Raw genomic sequence first — 16,317 nt, 5'->3', positions numbered from 1 at the left:
CTTTCCTTCTTTCCTTCTTTCCTTCTTTCCTTCTTTCTTTCTTTCCTTCCATCTTTCTTTCTTCCTTCCTTCCTTCCTTTCTTTCATCAACTATTGCTGAGTTCAAAATATGGCCTTTAGAAACCTTTTTTGGGTATGGCTTTGGTGTGTCTGCTTAAAGAAAATGGCAAATCCACATCCATATCCCTCGCAGATGGACAGACGGAGCATGGAGTCCTTCATATGTGATTACTTTTACTGCCAAGTTATGATATAGTTTATTTAGGAATATTCAGAATACAGTGGCATGCAAATGACTTTCAATAAGTTTAGATCATCTAAAGTTTAGATGATCTAAACTGTCATCAAGTTTAGACAGCATCTAGGAAGTCTGAATAGTTCACCTTCATAATTTAAAAGTAGGCATTGTTGTTTTTCAAAGGAATTATGTCTGCCAGTAAAACTGCAGGACAGATGCAGACATTCCACCATAAAGGCTTTCTTTGGTGTGACCAGCAGGTAACTATATCCACCTAAAGAAAGTGCTGTAGATTTAAGTGTGTATCACAGGAATAAACCAGAACTTGAACAGGTAGAGCTGTAGTTGATGTAGTTGATGCAGAAAAGTGCAGAGGGAAGAAACTGGAATTACCATCGGTTGGGACTCTGGCTTTCAGACTCCCCTTCCAGAGTGGCCTGTCATGTTCACTTCTGTGATGTGTGCAGTGCTCCATCAGAATTTTACAGCAGTAGCAGAGAAGCCAAGTAATGGGATTATGTGGTATTTTATTAGAGCAAACAGGTCTTGATTTTCAACACTGTTTCCAGCTGATGATCAATTGGATTACAGGAGAATTATCTCATCATAAGGTTTTCCCTAAACTATATATATAAAAAAAGCATGTATTAATTAAGGAGATGTTGCTGACTCAAGAAATATTTAGTCTTTTCATCCTGAATTTATTGAATATCCTTTTATCTAATTTCAAATTCTGATTCGCTTTTTAATTTTTTTCCGAAGTGTTTGCAGGCATTCAGAGAATTGTGTAAACAAGCCAACAAACACCTCTCCCCAATCATCCCAAATAAAAAAAAAAAACGCATCACAAGCCAAACAAACAAACAAATAAAAAACCTAAAAAAACCAACCAAACAAACTCACAAAAGCCCACACCCTCACCCCCAAATCCCAAGAAGCCACAAACCCCCACACCCTCCGACCCAAAAAACCACAAAGCAAACAAAAAACCAAATATAACTGTACCTTTGGTAAAGAGACTAATATATGCAGCTGATGGCAGATATCTGAAAATAGTCAGTTTTGTTTCCTCAGTAGGACAAATTCTCAAGGCATTTACAACACTTGTTTCTTCCACTTCCATTTTTCCTTGTTCTTCTTTCACCTCTGATATAAATATCTTGAGACTTTTTGTACCCAAAATTTCTCACCTCTGAGCAGACCAATCAAACAGAGATTGTAGAAATTAACACTGACAGAGTCGCTAACCTTTTGAAAAACTTCCAATAAAATTACAACTTTGGTGATACTATCAGGAGAAAAATTTATTTTATTTGTCAGGGCTAGTCTAGCAAATGTATAGAAAATACAGCTTTGAAAACCCAAGATGATAATTTTGCCTTTGGTCACTAAATTCTAAAATGAATTTAACCTCCATGCATCTTTTTTGACTTCCCTACACAGGGCAGGAGTCAGAGCATATTTGATCCTGCAACTTAGAAGAAGACATGTACAGTAAGTGAAAGCAAAATATTCCTCTATGATTTAATATGCTTTGCTCTGTAAATGTGTGTGTATCTGGTGTAGCATGAACAGTGAAAGCTGAACACCCATGACTAGCTAGAGCTGTGTACACTTGAAAAGAAAATCTCATCACTTTTACACACATTCCATGCACAGAGTTGTCATCACTTTCAATTAAAGATGGGAAGGAAATGAATCTACATGTAAGCAAAGCATTATGCAAATACAATACCAACAGTCTCATTTTTAACATGGATTTTCTCAGATCCTGGTCAAGAATCTGATTTCAATGTTCTGAAATGTTTTAGTGTTTATGCTTTCCACAGTTATGTTTTTAAAGCAGTGTGGATGTTATATTCTTAGAGCAATTCCAACAATTAGAATAAGTAATTTTCTAGCTCTAATTTTTCTGCAAAGATGATGAGGTTCACTAATGTAAATATATTTTACATAGTAAGGTTTTAAGTTAACAAATCAATCTGTAGCCTTTGTTTAATCACCTGAGTTGCTAATACCCAGGGGATGCTAAAGGTTGATGCTGCTGGCATATTTTTTGGAAGCTGAAGTTTCAAATGATGATGTTCTAGCATCTGAAAGGTATTGCTCTAGATTTTCTAGGTACCTGAATTAATAATAGTTAATATATGGCATTTCATTTTTTGGTCATCTTTTATACTTTTACCTAGCTGCGTCACATCGAGTCTCTTTGATGGCTGTTTCCTCTTGTGCCATGGAATTCAGAGCCTTGCTTTGCTGAGGAGTCAGGAATCCCTTCCCACGTCAGCCTGCATTGTCCCCACCAACAGCCAGGGGGAGGTATTATCCCATTTTTAAAGGAACAAGCCATCAATCGAGGGATGCAAGGACCGCTCTGTCCTAACACCTCTTTCCTTACTAGTTTGGGCAAACATCAGTGTCTATGCCTTGATATCAATATTTAGAGTTAAATGGAATAATTTCTATAAGATACAGAGCTTCACAAGTGGCTGCACTTCTGTCTGTATTTTCACACTTTTTGGGTTAAGCAGTATGTCGTGTTTCTTCACTACAAACTCTGAACTGCATTGTACTGTTTTAGTGTTCATGTATCTTTTCTACTGAAATCATACTCGGGTCATATATTACATGAAATCACAGAGGAATTCTGCAGCTTTGTTTACTTTATCCTTTTTTTTTTTTCTTTTTCCTTCCAGGTGGCCTGTTACTACACCAACTTCTGGTGAGGACAGGGAAGCAAGAGTTTAGGAAAAACTTCTTGGTCAAGAACAGCTGAGAATAGTCAGTTTTGGGAATTCACTTTCAGGTCTGCTTAAGGCAGGGGCAGGGGGTGTAGTTTGTAGATGATGAATTTCTTTTCTTATACTTTTGCATCAATTAAGTCACTTTGTCATCTGGATTGCACTTCCACGTGTTTTTTATTTGATTGCTCTGTGAATGCTCATTGCTTACTTTGCTTTTGTTTTATGTTTTCTCTGATGCTTACTGAAAGCTCTAAACCCAAATAAATGACAGGTTCAGTAAAAACTCAATCTTGCTTTTGTGCTGCAAAAGCCCATTCAAGGCTTCATAAGCCCCTCAAAATTGATTTTTGGAGCACTGTTATTTAATCTGCCCTTTACAAAACTTTAATGCCTTGAGCAAATCCTTCTTGCCTTATTCCCACCACAAGGCACTTCGACTTTATGGTAAGCAGATAAATGTAAGACAAAAAAATGCAGTTCAGATTGTTCTCCCAGTCCCTTGTAATTCTCTAACTTCTCTATTCTCCCTTTCCCATTATTGAATAAAGCCTCCCGTGTAAACACTACTTTTTGTGCTCCAGTGGCACACAGACTTTTTCCCATCAGTTGCTTGCTCTCCCCCATCTGCTAGATCTGACTCATTAGTTCAGCTTCAGCTTTTCTTCACCTATTCACTCCCCAAAGAATTACATTTAAAGTTCATGGCACTGTTCTTATTCTCAGCATACTTTCTCTTCACATACCTACCAGCCCTGAAGATAATACTGTGTAATGTTCCCTGGGCTCACTGACTCCAACTTCAATATTTTCTTGCAGAGTTTGGTCTTCAAAATGAGGTGTATGTTAGAGATGGCAAAGGGAATCTGCAGGCTAACTGTGGACCAGGCAAGGTATTAATTCAACTTTCAGCTCCTGGGTACGTTGTCAGCTGAACTTCTGCCAGCCAGGCCAACCCAGTGCAGAGCTCCAACGCTGCAGCTTTTGCAAGTGGAACTGGCTGCAAAACAACATCCACTGTGTTTGAGTCAGGTCTCTTTGCACGTGACGCCCTTTTAAGAGTTTGCTGTCAACCTCTAATTGACATGCAAAGGATGAGGCAGAAGGACATCCAGTAAAACTGAATGCAGCAAAATTTGTGTTCTGACTTCACACACCTTCTCTGCCTGGCCTCCAGGGTCAGGTGGTTTGATTACAGGTTGCTGTTTCTTGATGCATTCAGAGCATTTGGGACCTGGCTGCAAGGTGACAGGGAGTTTAACAGTGACCACTGTTAGGGGTTACACTTACCTCAACCTACTTGGAGAGAAAAGTGTTTGAAGCACTGTCTCTTACTGAAGTTTTAGTATCAAATAACCCCACGATCCTCATTACTTTGTCTTTTCTTCATGAAAAATTTTCAAGAAAAGGATGCCAGCTATTGTAAAACAGCTTCCAATTAGAAAGAACCCACTAACTAAAAGTACTTTAATACTGAAGTACCATCAGTTAATGCTGGCAGCAAAGAGCTTGGAGTAGTTAGTTCTGTCTTCCAAATTATTTATACTGCGATGGCCTTTAAACTGTAATTCAGTGGTGATTGTGTTGTCACCTTGCTTCTAATGAAAGCTTCCCTACGAACTGCACCTTATATATGTTATGTTATATTGTCCTGAAAGTTTTTTTAATAAAACTCTATCAACAGAGTATTAAAAAAGCTTAAAAATCTTTAAAATGTTTGTTGTAGGTACTTCTGTATGGCTTATTCTTTTATTCTTCATTTGACTGAAGAAGCTCGTGAGTGGAGTGATTGACAGATACAAATTGTAAGATGGACTTTGGTTTGACTGAAATCAACAGTGAGGCATCCATTGACTAAATTTTAACCCAGAGGGGGTAAAAGGCAATTGGAAAACAATGTACAAAGAGCAGAAGCATTATGACTCCAGCCACAGAGTGGCTTGTGGTGTTTCGTCTGGCATATTTTTAAATTCTTGAAAAAACTAATAATGATTTGTAGCTACAATTTGTGGCACACTACTATACATAAACAATACTAATAAAACCTGGTGCTTCAGTTCAGGAAAGCTGCATAGCTTGTGTGTTAATGGGACACCAGTTCAACACACAAGTAACTTCAGCTACCCAAAACCACAATGATCCTCTAGAGAGAGAGTAAAGTACAAGTGCTGTCTCAGGGCTAATTACCAGGACATGGAAATTAGTTTAGTCATAAATGGAAAGGATAGGGACTACCTAAAAAAATAGTTAAAAAAAGGTAATTTCTGCTGTGGAACAAATGTCCTTGTGATTTTGAAGAAGCTTTTTTGCACCTGTGGTCCTGTTAAAGACTGTGCAGCAGGTGGATATTCTGAGCAACTGTATGTAGCATGAACTTTCTTCTCAGATTTTGTTTTTCAAACATGGTTTTGCATTTTAAACTTTGTTTTGATTAAAACATTTTAACCCTTTTTCATTTTTGGTGGTAGTTGTCCAGAGATGAGTCAAAATACTGGCAGGAGGAGTGTTTAGGGGCAATATTCAGAATTTTGGATGCATGTTTTCCAGCTGTCTTGTTATTTCTGAACTGTCAGTGACATTTTATTTGACTTTTAAAACTTAAAACATGATTTCAGTTTTACTGTAATAATAATCACCCCACAAAATCTGTGTTTTACAACAGCAGAAGTAGCTATTAATGCAGAGATTTGCAATGTGTTGCTTTTATAGGCCAAATAACTTCTGTGTATGTATGTGTGTATATAAGTATTCAGGACATTAAAGCATGAATGATTTCGTAAAAAGTGGATTTCAGTCTTATTTTCAGTTGCTATACCCTGCTGTGAATGGTGTAGCTATTTCTGATTTAGACTTCTAAATAACAGAAGAATTATGCTACCTCTATATTAGATATACAGATAACTTCTACACAAAGCTTATTATGTGCCATAATGGTGTCAAAATTACTAGCAAAGAAGTAATCATCTCTCTGTATCATCCAGTTCAATTTGTATTGAAGTGTTTGGGAGGCCAACTTGTTTCATTAAATACCAGCTACTTGAAAGGGTGAAGCTGTCTTGAATTGTCAATGCTATCACCACCTTAGCACCTTCTAATTATCCTGAAATATTCTAGAAATCTGGTCTTTGTGTTTGTTTTTCCAATTCTGTCCTTGTAGGAACAGCAGATAATAGATTTTGTGACTATATAACAGTATGGGCCTCTTCGTATTAAACAACCAAAACACAAAAGTTGTGACTTAATCAGTTGCAACTTGACATCACTATTACAACTTCACCGAAAGAAGCAGTACTCTGTGCAGGTTTTTTTGGGTAAAAAAAAGCCCCTTCTGTGACTGTTGCACTCTCTGTATATCCTGGCATATGCTAAGCTTTTAAATAAGTGTTTCTGAAGTACCTCACAACAGTTTAGCTCCATCTGCCATCCAGTTTTTGCTGTAAAAGTGGCCAGCCTGATCATCTCCCATCTCATGAGGCAAGGCAAACTCCTTTAGGCAAAATTTATTGCAAGGAAAGGCAAATTCCTTAAGTCAAATGAGCCAAATAGCTTGTTGACAAAACTGCCAAGGAACGTATACATTGACTTAAAAAAAAAGAAATAAAAAAATTAATAAGACCAACCCAAACAACTGAACACATTTGGTTGCAGCTAGAACATAAAAACACCTGAATCAAATTTTCCACATATGAAAACAAGGAAATCTGGAAACTGATGCTATTTCAGGCTAATTGCATTTTGTTGGGTTTCGGGAGAGCGGTACATAGTAGCAACTGGGGGAAAAACCACTAAATAGTTCTCTGTTTGAACCATCTGTCACGAATATGGGACATATGTTCTCTTTGTTTATTCAGGAGCCAAGTGGAAGCCGATACACTCCGCTCGGCCCCGGCCGAGGGCTGGACCGCACCGCGCACCGCAGGGATGCGGATCCCGGCTCGGCGGGCGCAGGGCTCGCCCGCCCCATTCCGGGACGCAGGGGAGGGACGGGCGGTGCCTCCGCCACCCCCGGGTCGCTGCGGGACGCCTCGGGCTTCCCCCGCGGGCGGCGGGGCCGGCAGAAGGAGGCTGTGGCCGCCGATCCCCTGCGGAGGGCGGGCGGGGAGCGGGTCATCCCTGGGGCCGCCGCCTCTCCCCCGTCTCGCTCAGCGGCCGCTCGGAAACGCTCCGGAGCCGCCGGGGCTCCGCTCTGGGCGGCGGAACCGGAGGGGCCGCGCCTCCCGCCCGTACCCATTTCCCTGCCAAACTTTGGCTGTCGCCGCCGCTGCCGGCGGTGACACCCGCGCCCACCCCCGCCCCGCCCCGGCGGAGAGCGCTCCGCGCAGCCTGCGCGCCCCCGCGCACCGCCCCGGCCCCGCCAGGCAATAAAGTTGCGGTCTGGGGGCTGGAGGGGCGAATTGCCCCGGGGGGCTGGGAGAGCCGCGGGTACGGAGCTGTCGGCGGGGCCGGGCGGGCGCTGCGGGTCTCGGGTGTGCCCCCCCTCCTCCCGCCCCCGTATGCTCTCGGTCCCTCCCTGGGAACAGGCGCTGCCCACCCAAGGAGGCGACCGGCGCTCCTGCCCCGCTGCCGCTCGCTCGCACACACACAGACACACACACACACACATATACCCGTGCGTGCGCCTCTGGCTCCGCACTGGAGTCAGTGCTGGTGCGTGCAGGTTGCTCAGACCTGAAATCTAAGGGAAAAGCTCAGCGTTTGCGTCGCTGCTCCTGCCGCCGGTGGTGGTAGCGGTGAAGAGAAGAGGGGCTTGTGTGATTTTTTTTTTTTTCTTTTTCTTTTTTTTATTCCCCCCCCATTGAATTCAATGGATGTGAACTTGGAACCTTTGGACCTCGGTGGTTTTGGAATATCTACATGCTGATCCTTTTTATTTTGACACATCAAGTTGTTTGGGGAAACCATCCGAAGACAGCAAGATGTTTCTCGTTCTCTTGTACTTCGCTTTGCCCTTAATGGGTAAGTTGCTGGTGCCTGATTTCGGTCTGCACATCGCTTCCTAAAGCAAAGCTTAGAGTTTACGGGATCGGGAGCCTGACGGTTGTCAGTCTATTGTTTAGGCAGAATAGTGAAGTTTCCAGTAGTTTTTATGGCTCTGTCTCACATCAGTTAGCCTGGTCCACATTTAAAGCTTTGTGAGGTTACAGACTTCGATACTTGCCTGTCTAGCCTCTTGTTAAACTGGGTTCTCGCAAGTTACAGGGAAACTTTTCATTTAAATAAAAGAAGGTTGCCAAGGGAGGGTGGGGGGTGACAAGAGCCAGCTGAAGGACTATATCTTCACTTGCACCTGGCAGCGTGCCCGACTGCTAGTGGTTTACAGCCCAAACTGGTTTCCTTTCCACAGGAGATGTTTGCGTTTCCATCCGCATGTGTCTGAGGGAGCATGACAGGGGCACGATGGAGAGGAGAGAGTTAATGTAATTTGCTTTGTTCTCCTGCAAAAGCATCATGCGTGGAGAGAAATGGGGGGTAGAGAGGGGAAGAAGAGTAATAAATTCTACCTTTATACATATAGAATAAGCAAAAATGTGTACAGCCTTTAAAAAGTGACGCCACGACAGGCTAATATCAATCAGTGAGGATACTTATCTCTCTGAGCGGGCTGTTCCTGGATGTAATTGAAATTACAGCAAAGCTCTTGTGGAAAGGGAGGCTGAATATTTAACCCCTCAGTTAAACCCTCGGATGGAAAGCTGATTTGTTTCACCAAAGTGGATCTATGGAATAACGAATGCTTGTTTTGTCAGGCACATTAACCCCTGTGGGTTTTCTTTCCTTTTTGTGTTTCCTCATAAATCAGCCATCAGGGTTAAAACTTACTTTTCTTTGGACTTCCTCAAAAAGTGGATCTAAACCCTGTGTCCTTTTTTCTAAGGCGTAGCACGAAGCCAGGTTTGCAAGGTGCTGCCCGTGGGGTTGGCTGCATGTGCTACGTGAGGAGGTGCTCGGTGCTTCCCAGATGCTTCTTTGGAGCTCCGGTGAAATCCGCCTTCTCCTTCAAGGAGTGTTTGTTGGTTTATGTCTCCTCTCTGTAGATGTACTGTTGTGTGCAGAAGTGAGCGGGCTGCCTGGAGGGGACCGCCTCGACTGCGTGAAAGCCAGCGATCAGTGTCTGAAGGAGCAGAGCTGTAGTACTAAATACAGGACACTGAGGCAGTGTGTGGCCGGTAAAGAGAGCAACTTCAGCCGGGCCACGGGCCTGGAGGCGAAGGACGAATGCAGAAGCGCCATGGAAGCTCTCAAGCAGAAATCCCTGTACAACTGTCGCTGTAAGAGGGGCATGAAGAAGGAGAAAAACTGCCTGCGCATTTACTGGAGCATGTACCAGAGCTTGCAGGGTACGTTGCAAAGCACAGAGCCGCCCCACTCCCCCGGTGCAGGGTGTGGGTTTGCAGCCGCTCACATCCGCAGTTTAGCGGCTGCCACTGAGCCCACCCGGGCTCTGACCCCGGAGCTCACATTGTGCTCTTCAGCTGCGAACTGAGGACCTTTCATCCGCCTCAAGGCCAGCTGCTGCTCCGTCTCCTGTTGTTGGGAAATCCACAATGAGAGTTTCCTCCAGGGGACCCAGCTGACCTTTCTAAACCACAGTCGAAAGATAAGGGCACTAGCATGTGCAAGAGCCACAAAAACAATCATTTGGAGACGTTTTCCTAATAATATTAGAACTCATTAGTTAGGACTCACCTAACAAGATCATAGGACACTGGGACTAGTTTCTTAGCTTTTTGCTGGAAGTTAAATGTAATATGAAGAGGAGCACTGTTTTAAGGAAAAGTTAATTTTTCCTTCCCTGTATTTCCCTGGGCATGCTGAGGCAGAAACAACACCCCAAGTTTATGGTTCCTGGAGGACTTAGATATGCCATTTAGAAGGGATGTGACACTGGTTGACTTGTAGGTTCTGTTATTCATATCACTTGCAAATTTCCCACAGTGTACTGAGAACAGTCAGGTCCTCGTTTGAGAGACAGCATTTTTAGCATTTGTAGCTCTATTTGGCTGTGGCCCTGGAGGTGAAGGTGCAGTCTTTAATTTCAGTGTGGTCTCCATTTAACTTTTTTTTTTTTTAAGTTGCTTCTGCAGAACAAGAAATAATGCATTCCTGTTCATTTATCCGTACGTTTTAATGAGTCAATATATGTTTTTCAGCTACCTAAAATAATGAATATTTTCTGTATCATAAAAAGTTTATCTTCCACTAGCATTTTGTTAGGAGTGTTTTGTTCCAAAGATGCTAGTTTTTGGCTGTTAGCTGGGCTTCTCTAAAAAAGAGCTCTGCTATTATGGTGAAGAGGGACACCCTTGCTTCTCTCCTGCTGGCATGAGATGGGACAGTCTCTGTGATGTCACAGGCTGTCTCTGAAACTTATGACCTTATCCAAGGAGGAGGGAGAGAAAAGATCTAGTGACAGTTTCTTTCAGGTGTTTTTATAGATAAGTAGCCACTTAAACAGGTTAAAGGGGAGTACGTTACAGAGTAAAAGTAAACAAATCTCACCCTGACTTCTTGTATAAGAAAAAAATCCGAATATTTTTTTGTCCTTAGGAAATGACTTGCTTGAAGATTCCCCTTATGAGCCAGTTAACAGCAGACTATCAGACATATTCAGGCTAGCACCAATTGTATCAGGTAAGCAGATTTAACATTCTTTAACTGATACTTGATTTTGTAATTGAATTATGGAACGTTAAAGCACTACTCTGATAAGTAAAAAGAAATGATAATGGCTTCCTGGATTTAGGAAGTTCATGATCTAGTTGCACAAAAGAAAAGACTAATCGGTTTTGAAATAATAGTTAGAACTGAAAGAATGCTTGGCAGAATGGCAATTTGTATTCTTTTTGAGTCATTCTTGAAATAAATGCTAAATTTTCCTGTAGGTGGCAATCTGATTCCCTGTGTTCCCAATTTACAAATCAGTTCTTTTTTGGGAATTTGGTCAGTGCAAGTTACCTGCTATTGACATTATGGAAGATCAGAAGATAGATCTTTCTAATGTTTGCATAAGGGAATGCTTTATAGTTTAATACAGTTTTGTTTAAAACAAAATTCAGAGTTAAGGTAAGGTTTGTCTTCTTTTCTGGAACTGTTGCCTGTTTAAAGAGCCTATTCACAACTTCCTCCTTTTTCTGGTTTTGTGTTTGTTGTTTTGCTTTTTTTCCCCCTTGGTGTGTGGCTGTCTCTAAGAACCTTTTTATCATATTTCGAATATGTTGCTTGGTGATTTAACTGTGATGTTTGTTCTTTATCAGCCTAAGTTATACCCATTCTGGATAATATTTATTGAAAACACCATTTTGGGGGGGCACTCACTGGGGTTACAGGTTGGAATTGCATTTCTTTTTAGGAGTTTCCGGAAGTCTTGTGAGGATGCAGTCTGTACTCGGGACATTTATCTGTTTAGCTACATAAATTGATCGTGTGTAAATTGGACAGTGCTGAAGCTGTAGTTAACTGATATGCTATGGATAAGCAGTAGGAGATGGCTCTTTAAAAGAAAAAAGAAAAAGACCAGCAAGAGTGGCTTGACCAATTTCTAGATGTACTTACACTTTTTAGAACTCAAAGTCCCATTAAAAGCCACGGGGGCTTAGGTTGTTAAGTATTTAATGGTACAGGTTTTCAAAGGCATATAGATACATAAAATGTAGGTAACTGCCCATTGGGATTTTCAGAAAGGACTAAGTGATTTAAAAAGGCGTTAGATGCCCAGGCACTTTTGAAAATTCTAAGTGCTTAATGCATCTTTAGGTATCTTAATGCCTTTGAAAATCGCCCCTTTAGTCACTTTTCAAAATGTGACTTCAGATCCTTATCCTATACATCTTTTTAAAGCATTATCCTGATTTTTGGGGCAATTCTGTTGGAGAAATAGTAGAGAGCAATGATTAATGTCAGAATAATCTTTATTTCTCTTATTTTTTTATTGCTTAAAACTCCAACTTAATACAAAACAAAGACAAAATCAATGCAGAGGAGTTCCAGGCAGTTTTCTTAAAATTTATGATCAGGCTGCCTAGGGTCAAATTGTAATCTACCTCAGCAGTTTTATGATCTCCATAGAAATACCCTACATACATTCTGCCTTTGTTATTTTTTAGATTCCCTGTTTACTTGCAAAGTAATTATCTTAAAAATGTAATAATTTTTTTCAATACCTGTTCAGTGCAACAGTGAAATAAGACGTAGTTGCCAGCCATTGATTTCCATCCTATCACAGTCTTTCAGATGGTCGTGGACTGGTTAGGTCTCATTCTGTGTTACTAGTGCACCCCAAATTGCCGTGCATTGATCAGAAGTTTCAGGTTTACAAGGATAGGAGGCCTGGATTCACAGGGAGCAATAGAAAAAAGTTGTAATCCAGTGGAAAAACACCAGTATTTGAAAGTATTGTCAACTGAAAGAAAAAGATTAGCAAAAGCATTTTTCTTATCGTCATGGTTACTATTGCGTGTTACATTCTCTAAAGCTCCTAGTCTTAGAGATTTTTTGCAGCACTCTGCAAATACCCCAAGCAGCAGAACTTGGTAAGATTTCTAGATCTTGATTAGAACAAACAAACAAAAAAATCCCTGTACAAGTACCGTTGGCAGGGGTTTCATAACTGTTGTTCTGCTAATATGGTCACTGTGTTTATAGATGTTGCTGCATATTCCCTCTCATTTAAGTTGTTTGGGTGTAATTGAAAGCAGTGATTAACCCTTTCATACCACAAAGGCCATTTGTGATACTGTATTGCTTGGTGTATAACAAGTGTAGAATGCTTTTGCCATCTTTTATGGATGTTTTTGAGGTAGTCTAGAAAATCACAGTAGTTTTCTTCTGTACATAAAAGGGGAGAATCATCGGCTAAGATGACTGTTTTGTGTGACATAAGCCTTTTGTAGCATACATAAGTCTGAGAAATGAAGGACAGTTTAGTTACAGTTGATGTATTTTTATACTGAAAGATGTTCAAAAATGCATCTTCTATGGAAACAGGATGCCACGTTTTCTTTAATTCAAGCATCAATATGTTGATTTAAAACAAAAATCAGAAATATATTGCTAAACCTGTTAGTTCCAATTTTCTCCCTAGTTCCTGTTATGTTAATGTAACAAATCATGTTCCACTGTTCCATCCATGTTAATGGATGCAGTCTTGTTATTAAGGTGAAGCATCTGTATTTTTAAGTGGTCTACATTATAGAGGGGCTGGTGGTGTAGTTAGTCTAGAACTAGAAGGAAAAGAGAAGTGTTCTATATAAAATTGAAAACAATGTCCAAAGGCATAGAGAAGAAATATGTAACTCACTAAATTATTTATTGTACTCTTATCTGTTAAAAACAGGTTATCAGTATTTAGTTAATAATAATAAGCATGAATTCTGCATTTGAGTAACTACTTAAAGTTTGCAAGGAAACTGTAATTTATTAAAAAAAAATTGCTGGCTGAAATAGGAATGTGAGGTCAGTTCTTGATTTCCTTGTGATGATGAGAGTATTCAGGGATATTTTGTTGCTTTCCATTTGCACTTTAGGTTCATAATTTAGCTCCTTCTATAAAGTGACTCCTCACATGGCCAAAGCCTGGACTGTGAGCCTTCCTAGTTGAAGGACTAGACTGTCTTGGTTTTTTGTTTTGGGCATATCTAGGTTTGAATTTTCTTTATAACTACAATGTCTGATGTGATGCTTCTGCCTCAAGGGTGTGAATTTCTTGCTGTTAAGCAGCTCTTCAAATTACTGAAAACTTGTGCATGTGTTCTAGAGGGTAACAGATTTGGGTTAGTTATTGTGACGTAAAGATTTTGCTTAAGCAGACATTTTTTGCTTGAACCTTTACAACTTCTGAGAGGTGAAAACGTTTTAAGGTCATTGACTTCTGTCACAACTACAGTAAATGCAAAATCTGTTGATAGGATTTCAGAGGTGCGTTTCACAGTAAATTAAAGATAGATGCTGCAATTAGTCACTACTTAAAGCTATCTATGGCTTTTTACTACCTGGAGAGCAGTTTGCCTCTTCAATTTGTGTTGTTTCTGACATTGAGCCATGTAACTGGAAGATATATTATTACTAATTTGGTATCAGCTGATACACTATAGTGGTCATCTCTGGCATGTTGTAAGAAAATATCCTGCATAAAAACTGTAGCTTCATAAAACCCGTAGAAATTCTTAACAAAATAATATCTCTGAAATGTGTCATTTGTATCAACACAAAAGGGAGAGCCACTACATCTGAATAAAATGCCTTAAGCCATATCTGTGAAGTGGTGTAAATAAAATCCGGAGTGTAATAAAGGTTTGGCTATTTAGATCAACGTGTTCAGGATGACATAACGTTCTCCTCCCATGGATTCACTTTTAATTTGCCTAGTTGTTCACAGGCTTATTATCCCATTGTTCAGCTTTGCAAATCTTTTCTTTTTTCTTTTTCATCTATTATGTTCAGAAATAATCTTAAAGGACAGGCTCTTAAAACATACCGGGTTTGCTGTTAGTCTGTGGAGAATTGGTTGGTTACGTGCTGCTAGTTTCCAGTTGCTAAAACACAAGACAGGTAGAAATTAATTATTTTGCCAATATTTCTTGTTAGTGTAGTAAACCATTTTTGAGAAGTGCCTTTTGTATCATTAACAAATGAGAGAAAGAAAATGGCTCATACGATTGTATGTCAAAAGAAGTATTTCCTGATTCTGCTGTTTTCCTCAGAGGCTGTTTACTCTAAAAACTCTGAAAATGTTCTGTTGTAGAAAGTGCCTTGAAGCTTTTATTTAGAAAAGAGTGTATTTTATGTTTATTATGGCAGACCTGTAAATTAAAACCAAGAATTCAGTAGACAGCACATAGGGCTTCTTGCTGGATTGTATCATTCCACATTAGAGCATGGGTAATGCAGTACATGAAGTTAGCATGTTTGACTTGCATACTGAGTAAGCTGTAAGACAAACAGTTGTGGTCAACAAGGTGGCCTTTTACTGTTTGTAAAAAGTGGAGACTATAAAAAGTTAGCAGTGCTGGAATTCTCAGGAATTCTCAGCTGTGTGCACTGGTGGCTGTTACACTCTGTGGGATGTATGAAGATGTCTCCCTCTAGGATCCCACTGCTGCTCAGAGGGAGAGTGGGTTGGTTATTAGTTCCCATCTTCTTTTTCCTTTGAATTTTTCAAAGTCTTTAAGGCATCCTGTAGAGTTGACATTCACAAATCAGAAAGTTGATTGTGGGAAAGAATGAATCCAGTGTGCAAAACACTTCCCTAAGGATGTGACAGGCTTTTATAAGGGGATAGTTTCCTCTCCCCAGCATAAAACCTTCTCTGAGTATTGATGACAGCTGCCTGGCCCCTCCCCAGTAATTTTTTCTTCTCTGAGATGGGGTAGAGACCTCACTGAGAACAGACTGCAAGTGTTTTCCTTTGGAAAAGTTGCCATCATCACAGGTGAGGGAGGAAGGCTGGGGCTTTTCGATTGGAATTCTCAGGTCTGAGAGAAACAGAGCTTCCTTTTTCGTGTGCTTCTCCTTGTACCTTCTCGTTCTGCTACTTCTGAAGCAGAGGGGTTGTAGAATTAGAACAAGCTGTGTTGGAGTGTATTAATTCCCCCGAAACTTTCATAACCCCAAAATTCTTTTAATCAAGAGTGGAACGTTTCCCCATTGATTTTTTGTTTGTTTGTTTGTTTGTTTTTGTTTTTTTTTTTTTGCGGTTCTTGATCTAATGTAAGAGCTGTGTTCTGGGTAACAGGTCCCTGATACTATAATTATTATTGATTTATTTTTTCCTATTTGGTAAAGTACTTTTCTTTTGTAGAAGCCATACATAGCATTTTTTAGATTGTTTATCAGAAAGATAAGTTAGTCTGTGTCCTAGCCAAGGGATTCACTGCTTTTTCCTTTTTGGGTTAGTGGCATGTGAATTAGTGGCTTCTCCCATGAATTAATACTGTGTGACATTCCCAATTCCCATTGCCTGAGGCCTCTAATCTTGTTCCTGTTCTGAAATCTGCATATATTTCAAATGCCACATATTTTTCTAATTTAACACTATGTCTTTTTATGACATTTCTTTAAGATTATTTGAGATGCCACATTTCTAGAGAGGCAATTTTAATTTACAAAATGTTGAAAATGTTGATTTCTCTTGACTCTTTACAGTGCTCTTATTAGGTCTGATCTCCCATATCATAGTAGTTCAGTTAAAAAAGCCAGATACTTCATGTTAGTTACCTTGCACATACACCCAAGTTCATGAAAAATAAACCAGATCTTATTAGGTTAACAGGAATCTTGCAGTCTGATTCTGTTCCCACTGAAGTAAGCAAAACACATCAAAATCTTTTTATTTGATTATGA

The 16,317-nt window shown here is 40.2% G+C and overlaps 1 protein-coding gene across 1 annotated transcript in view; it reads left to right on the top strand.

Annotated features, from left to right (window-relative positions):
• Positions 1 to 7,543: 7,543 nt before the first annotated feature.
• The window catches only part of GFRA1 (GDNF family receptor alpha 1), a 148,656-nt gene continuing 139,882 nt past the window's right edge, over positions 7,544 to 16,317 (top strand). Inside the window, exons 1-3 of the mRNA XM_064663426.1 lie at positions 7,544 to 7,935; positions 9,015 to 9,317; positions 10,528 to 10,611. Coding sequence (XP_064519496.1) covers positions 7,896 to 7,935; positions 9,015 to 9,317; positions 10,528 to 10,611 — 427 coding nt within the window. The 5' untranslated portion in view covers positions 7,544 to 7,895. The remainder of the gene's footprint in view (positions 7,936 to 9,014; positions 9,318 to 10,527; positions 10,612 to 16,317) is intronic.

This window comes from Pseudopipra pipra, chromosome 8 (genome assembly GCF_036250125.1).
Source record: "Pseudopipra pipra isolate bDixPip1 chromosome 8, bDixPip1.hap1, whole genome shotgun sequence".
NCBI lineage: Eukaryota > Metazoa > Chordata > Aves > Passeriformes > Pipridae > Pseudopipra > Pseudopipra pipra.
This window is presented reverse-complemented; position numbering and strand designations above follow the sequence as displayed.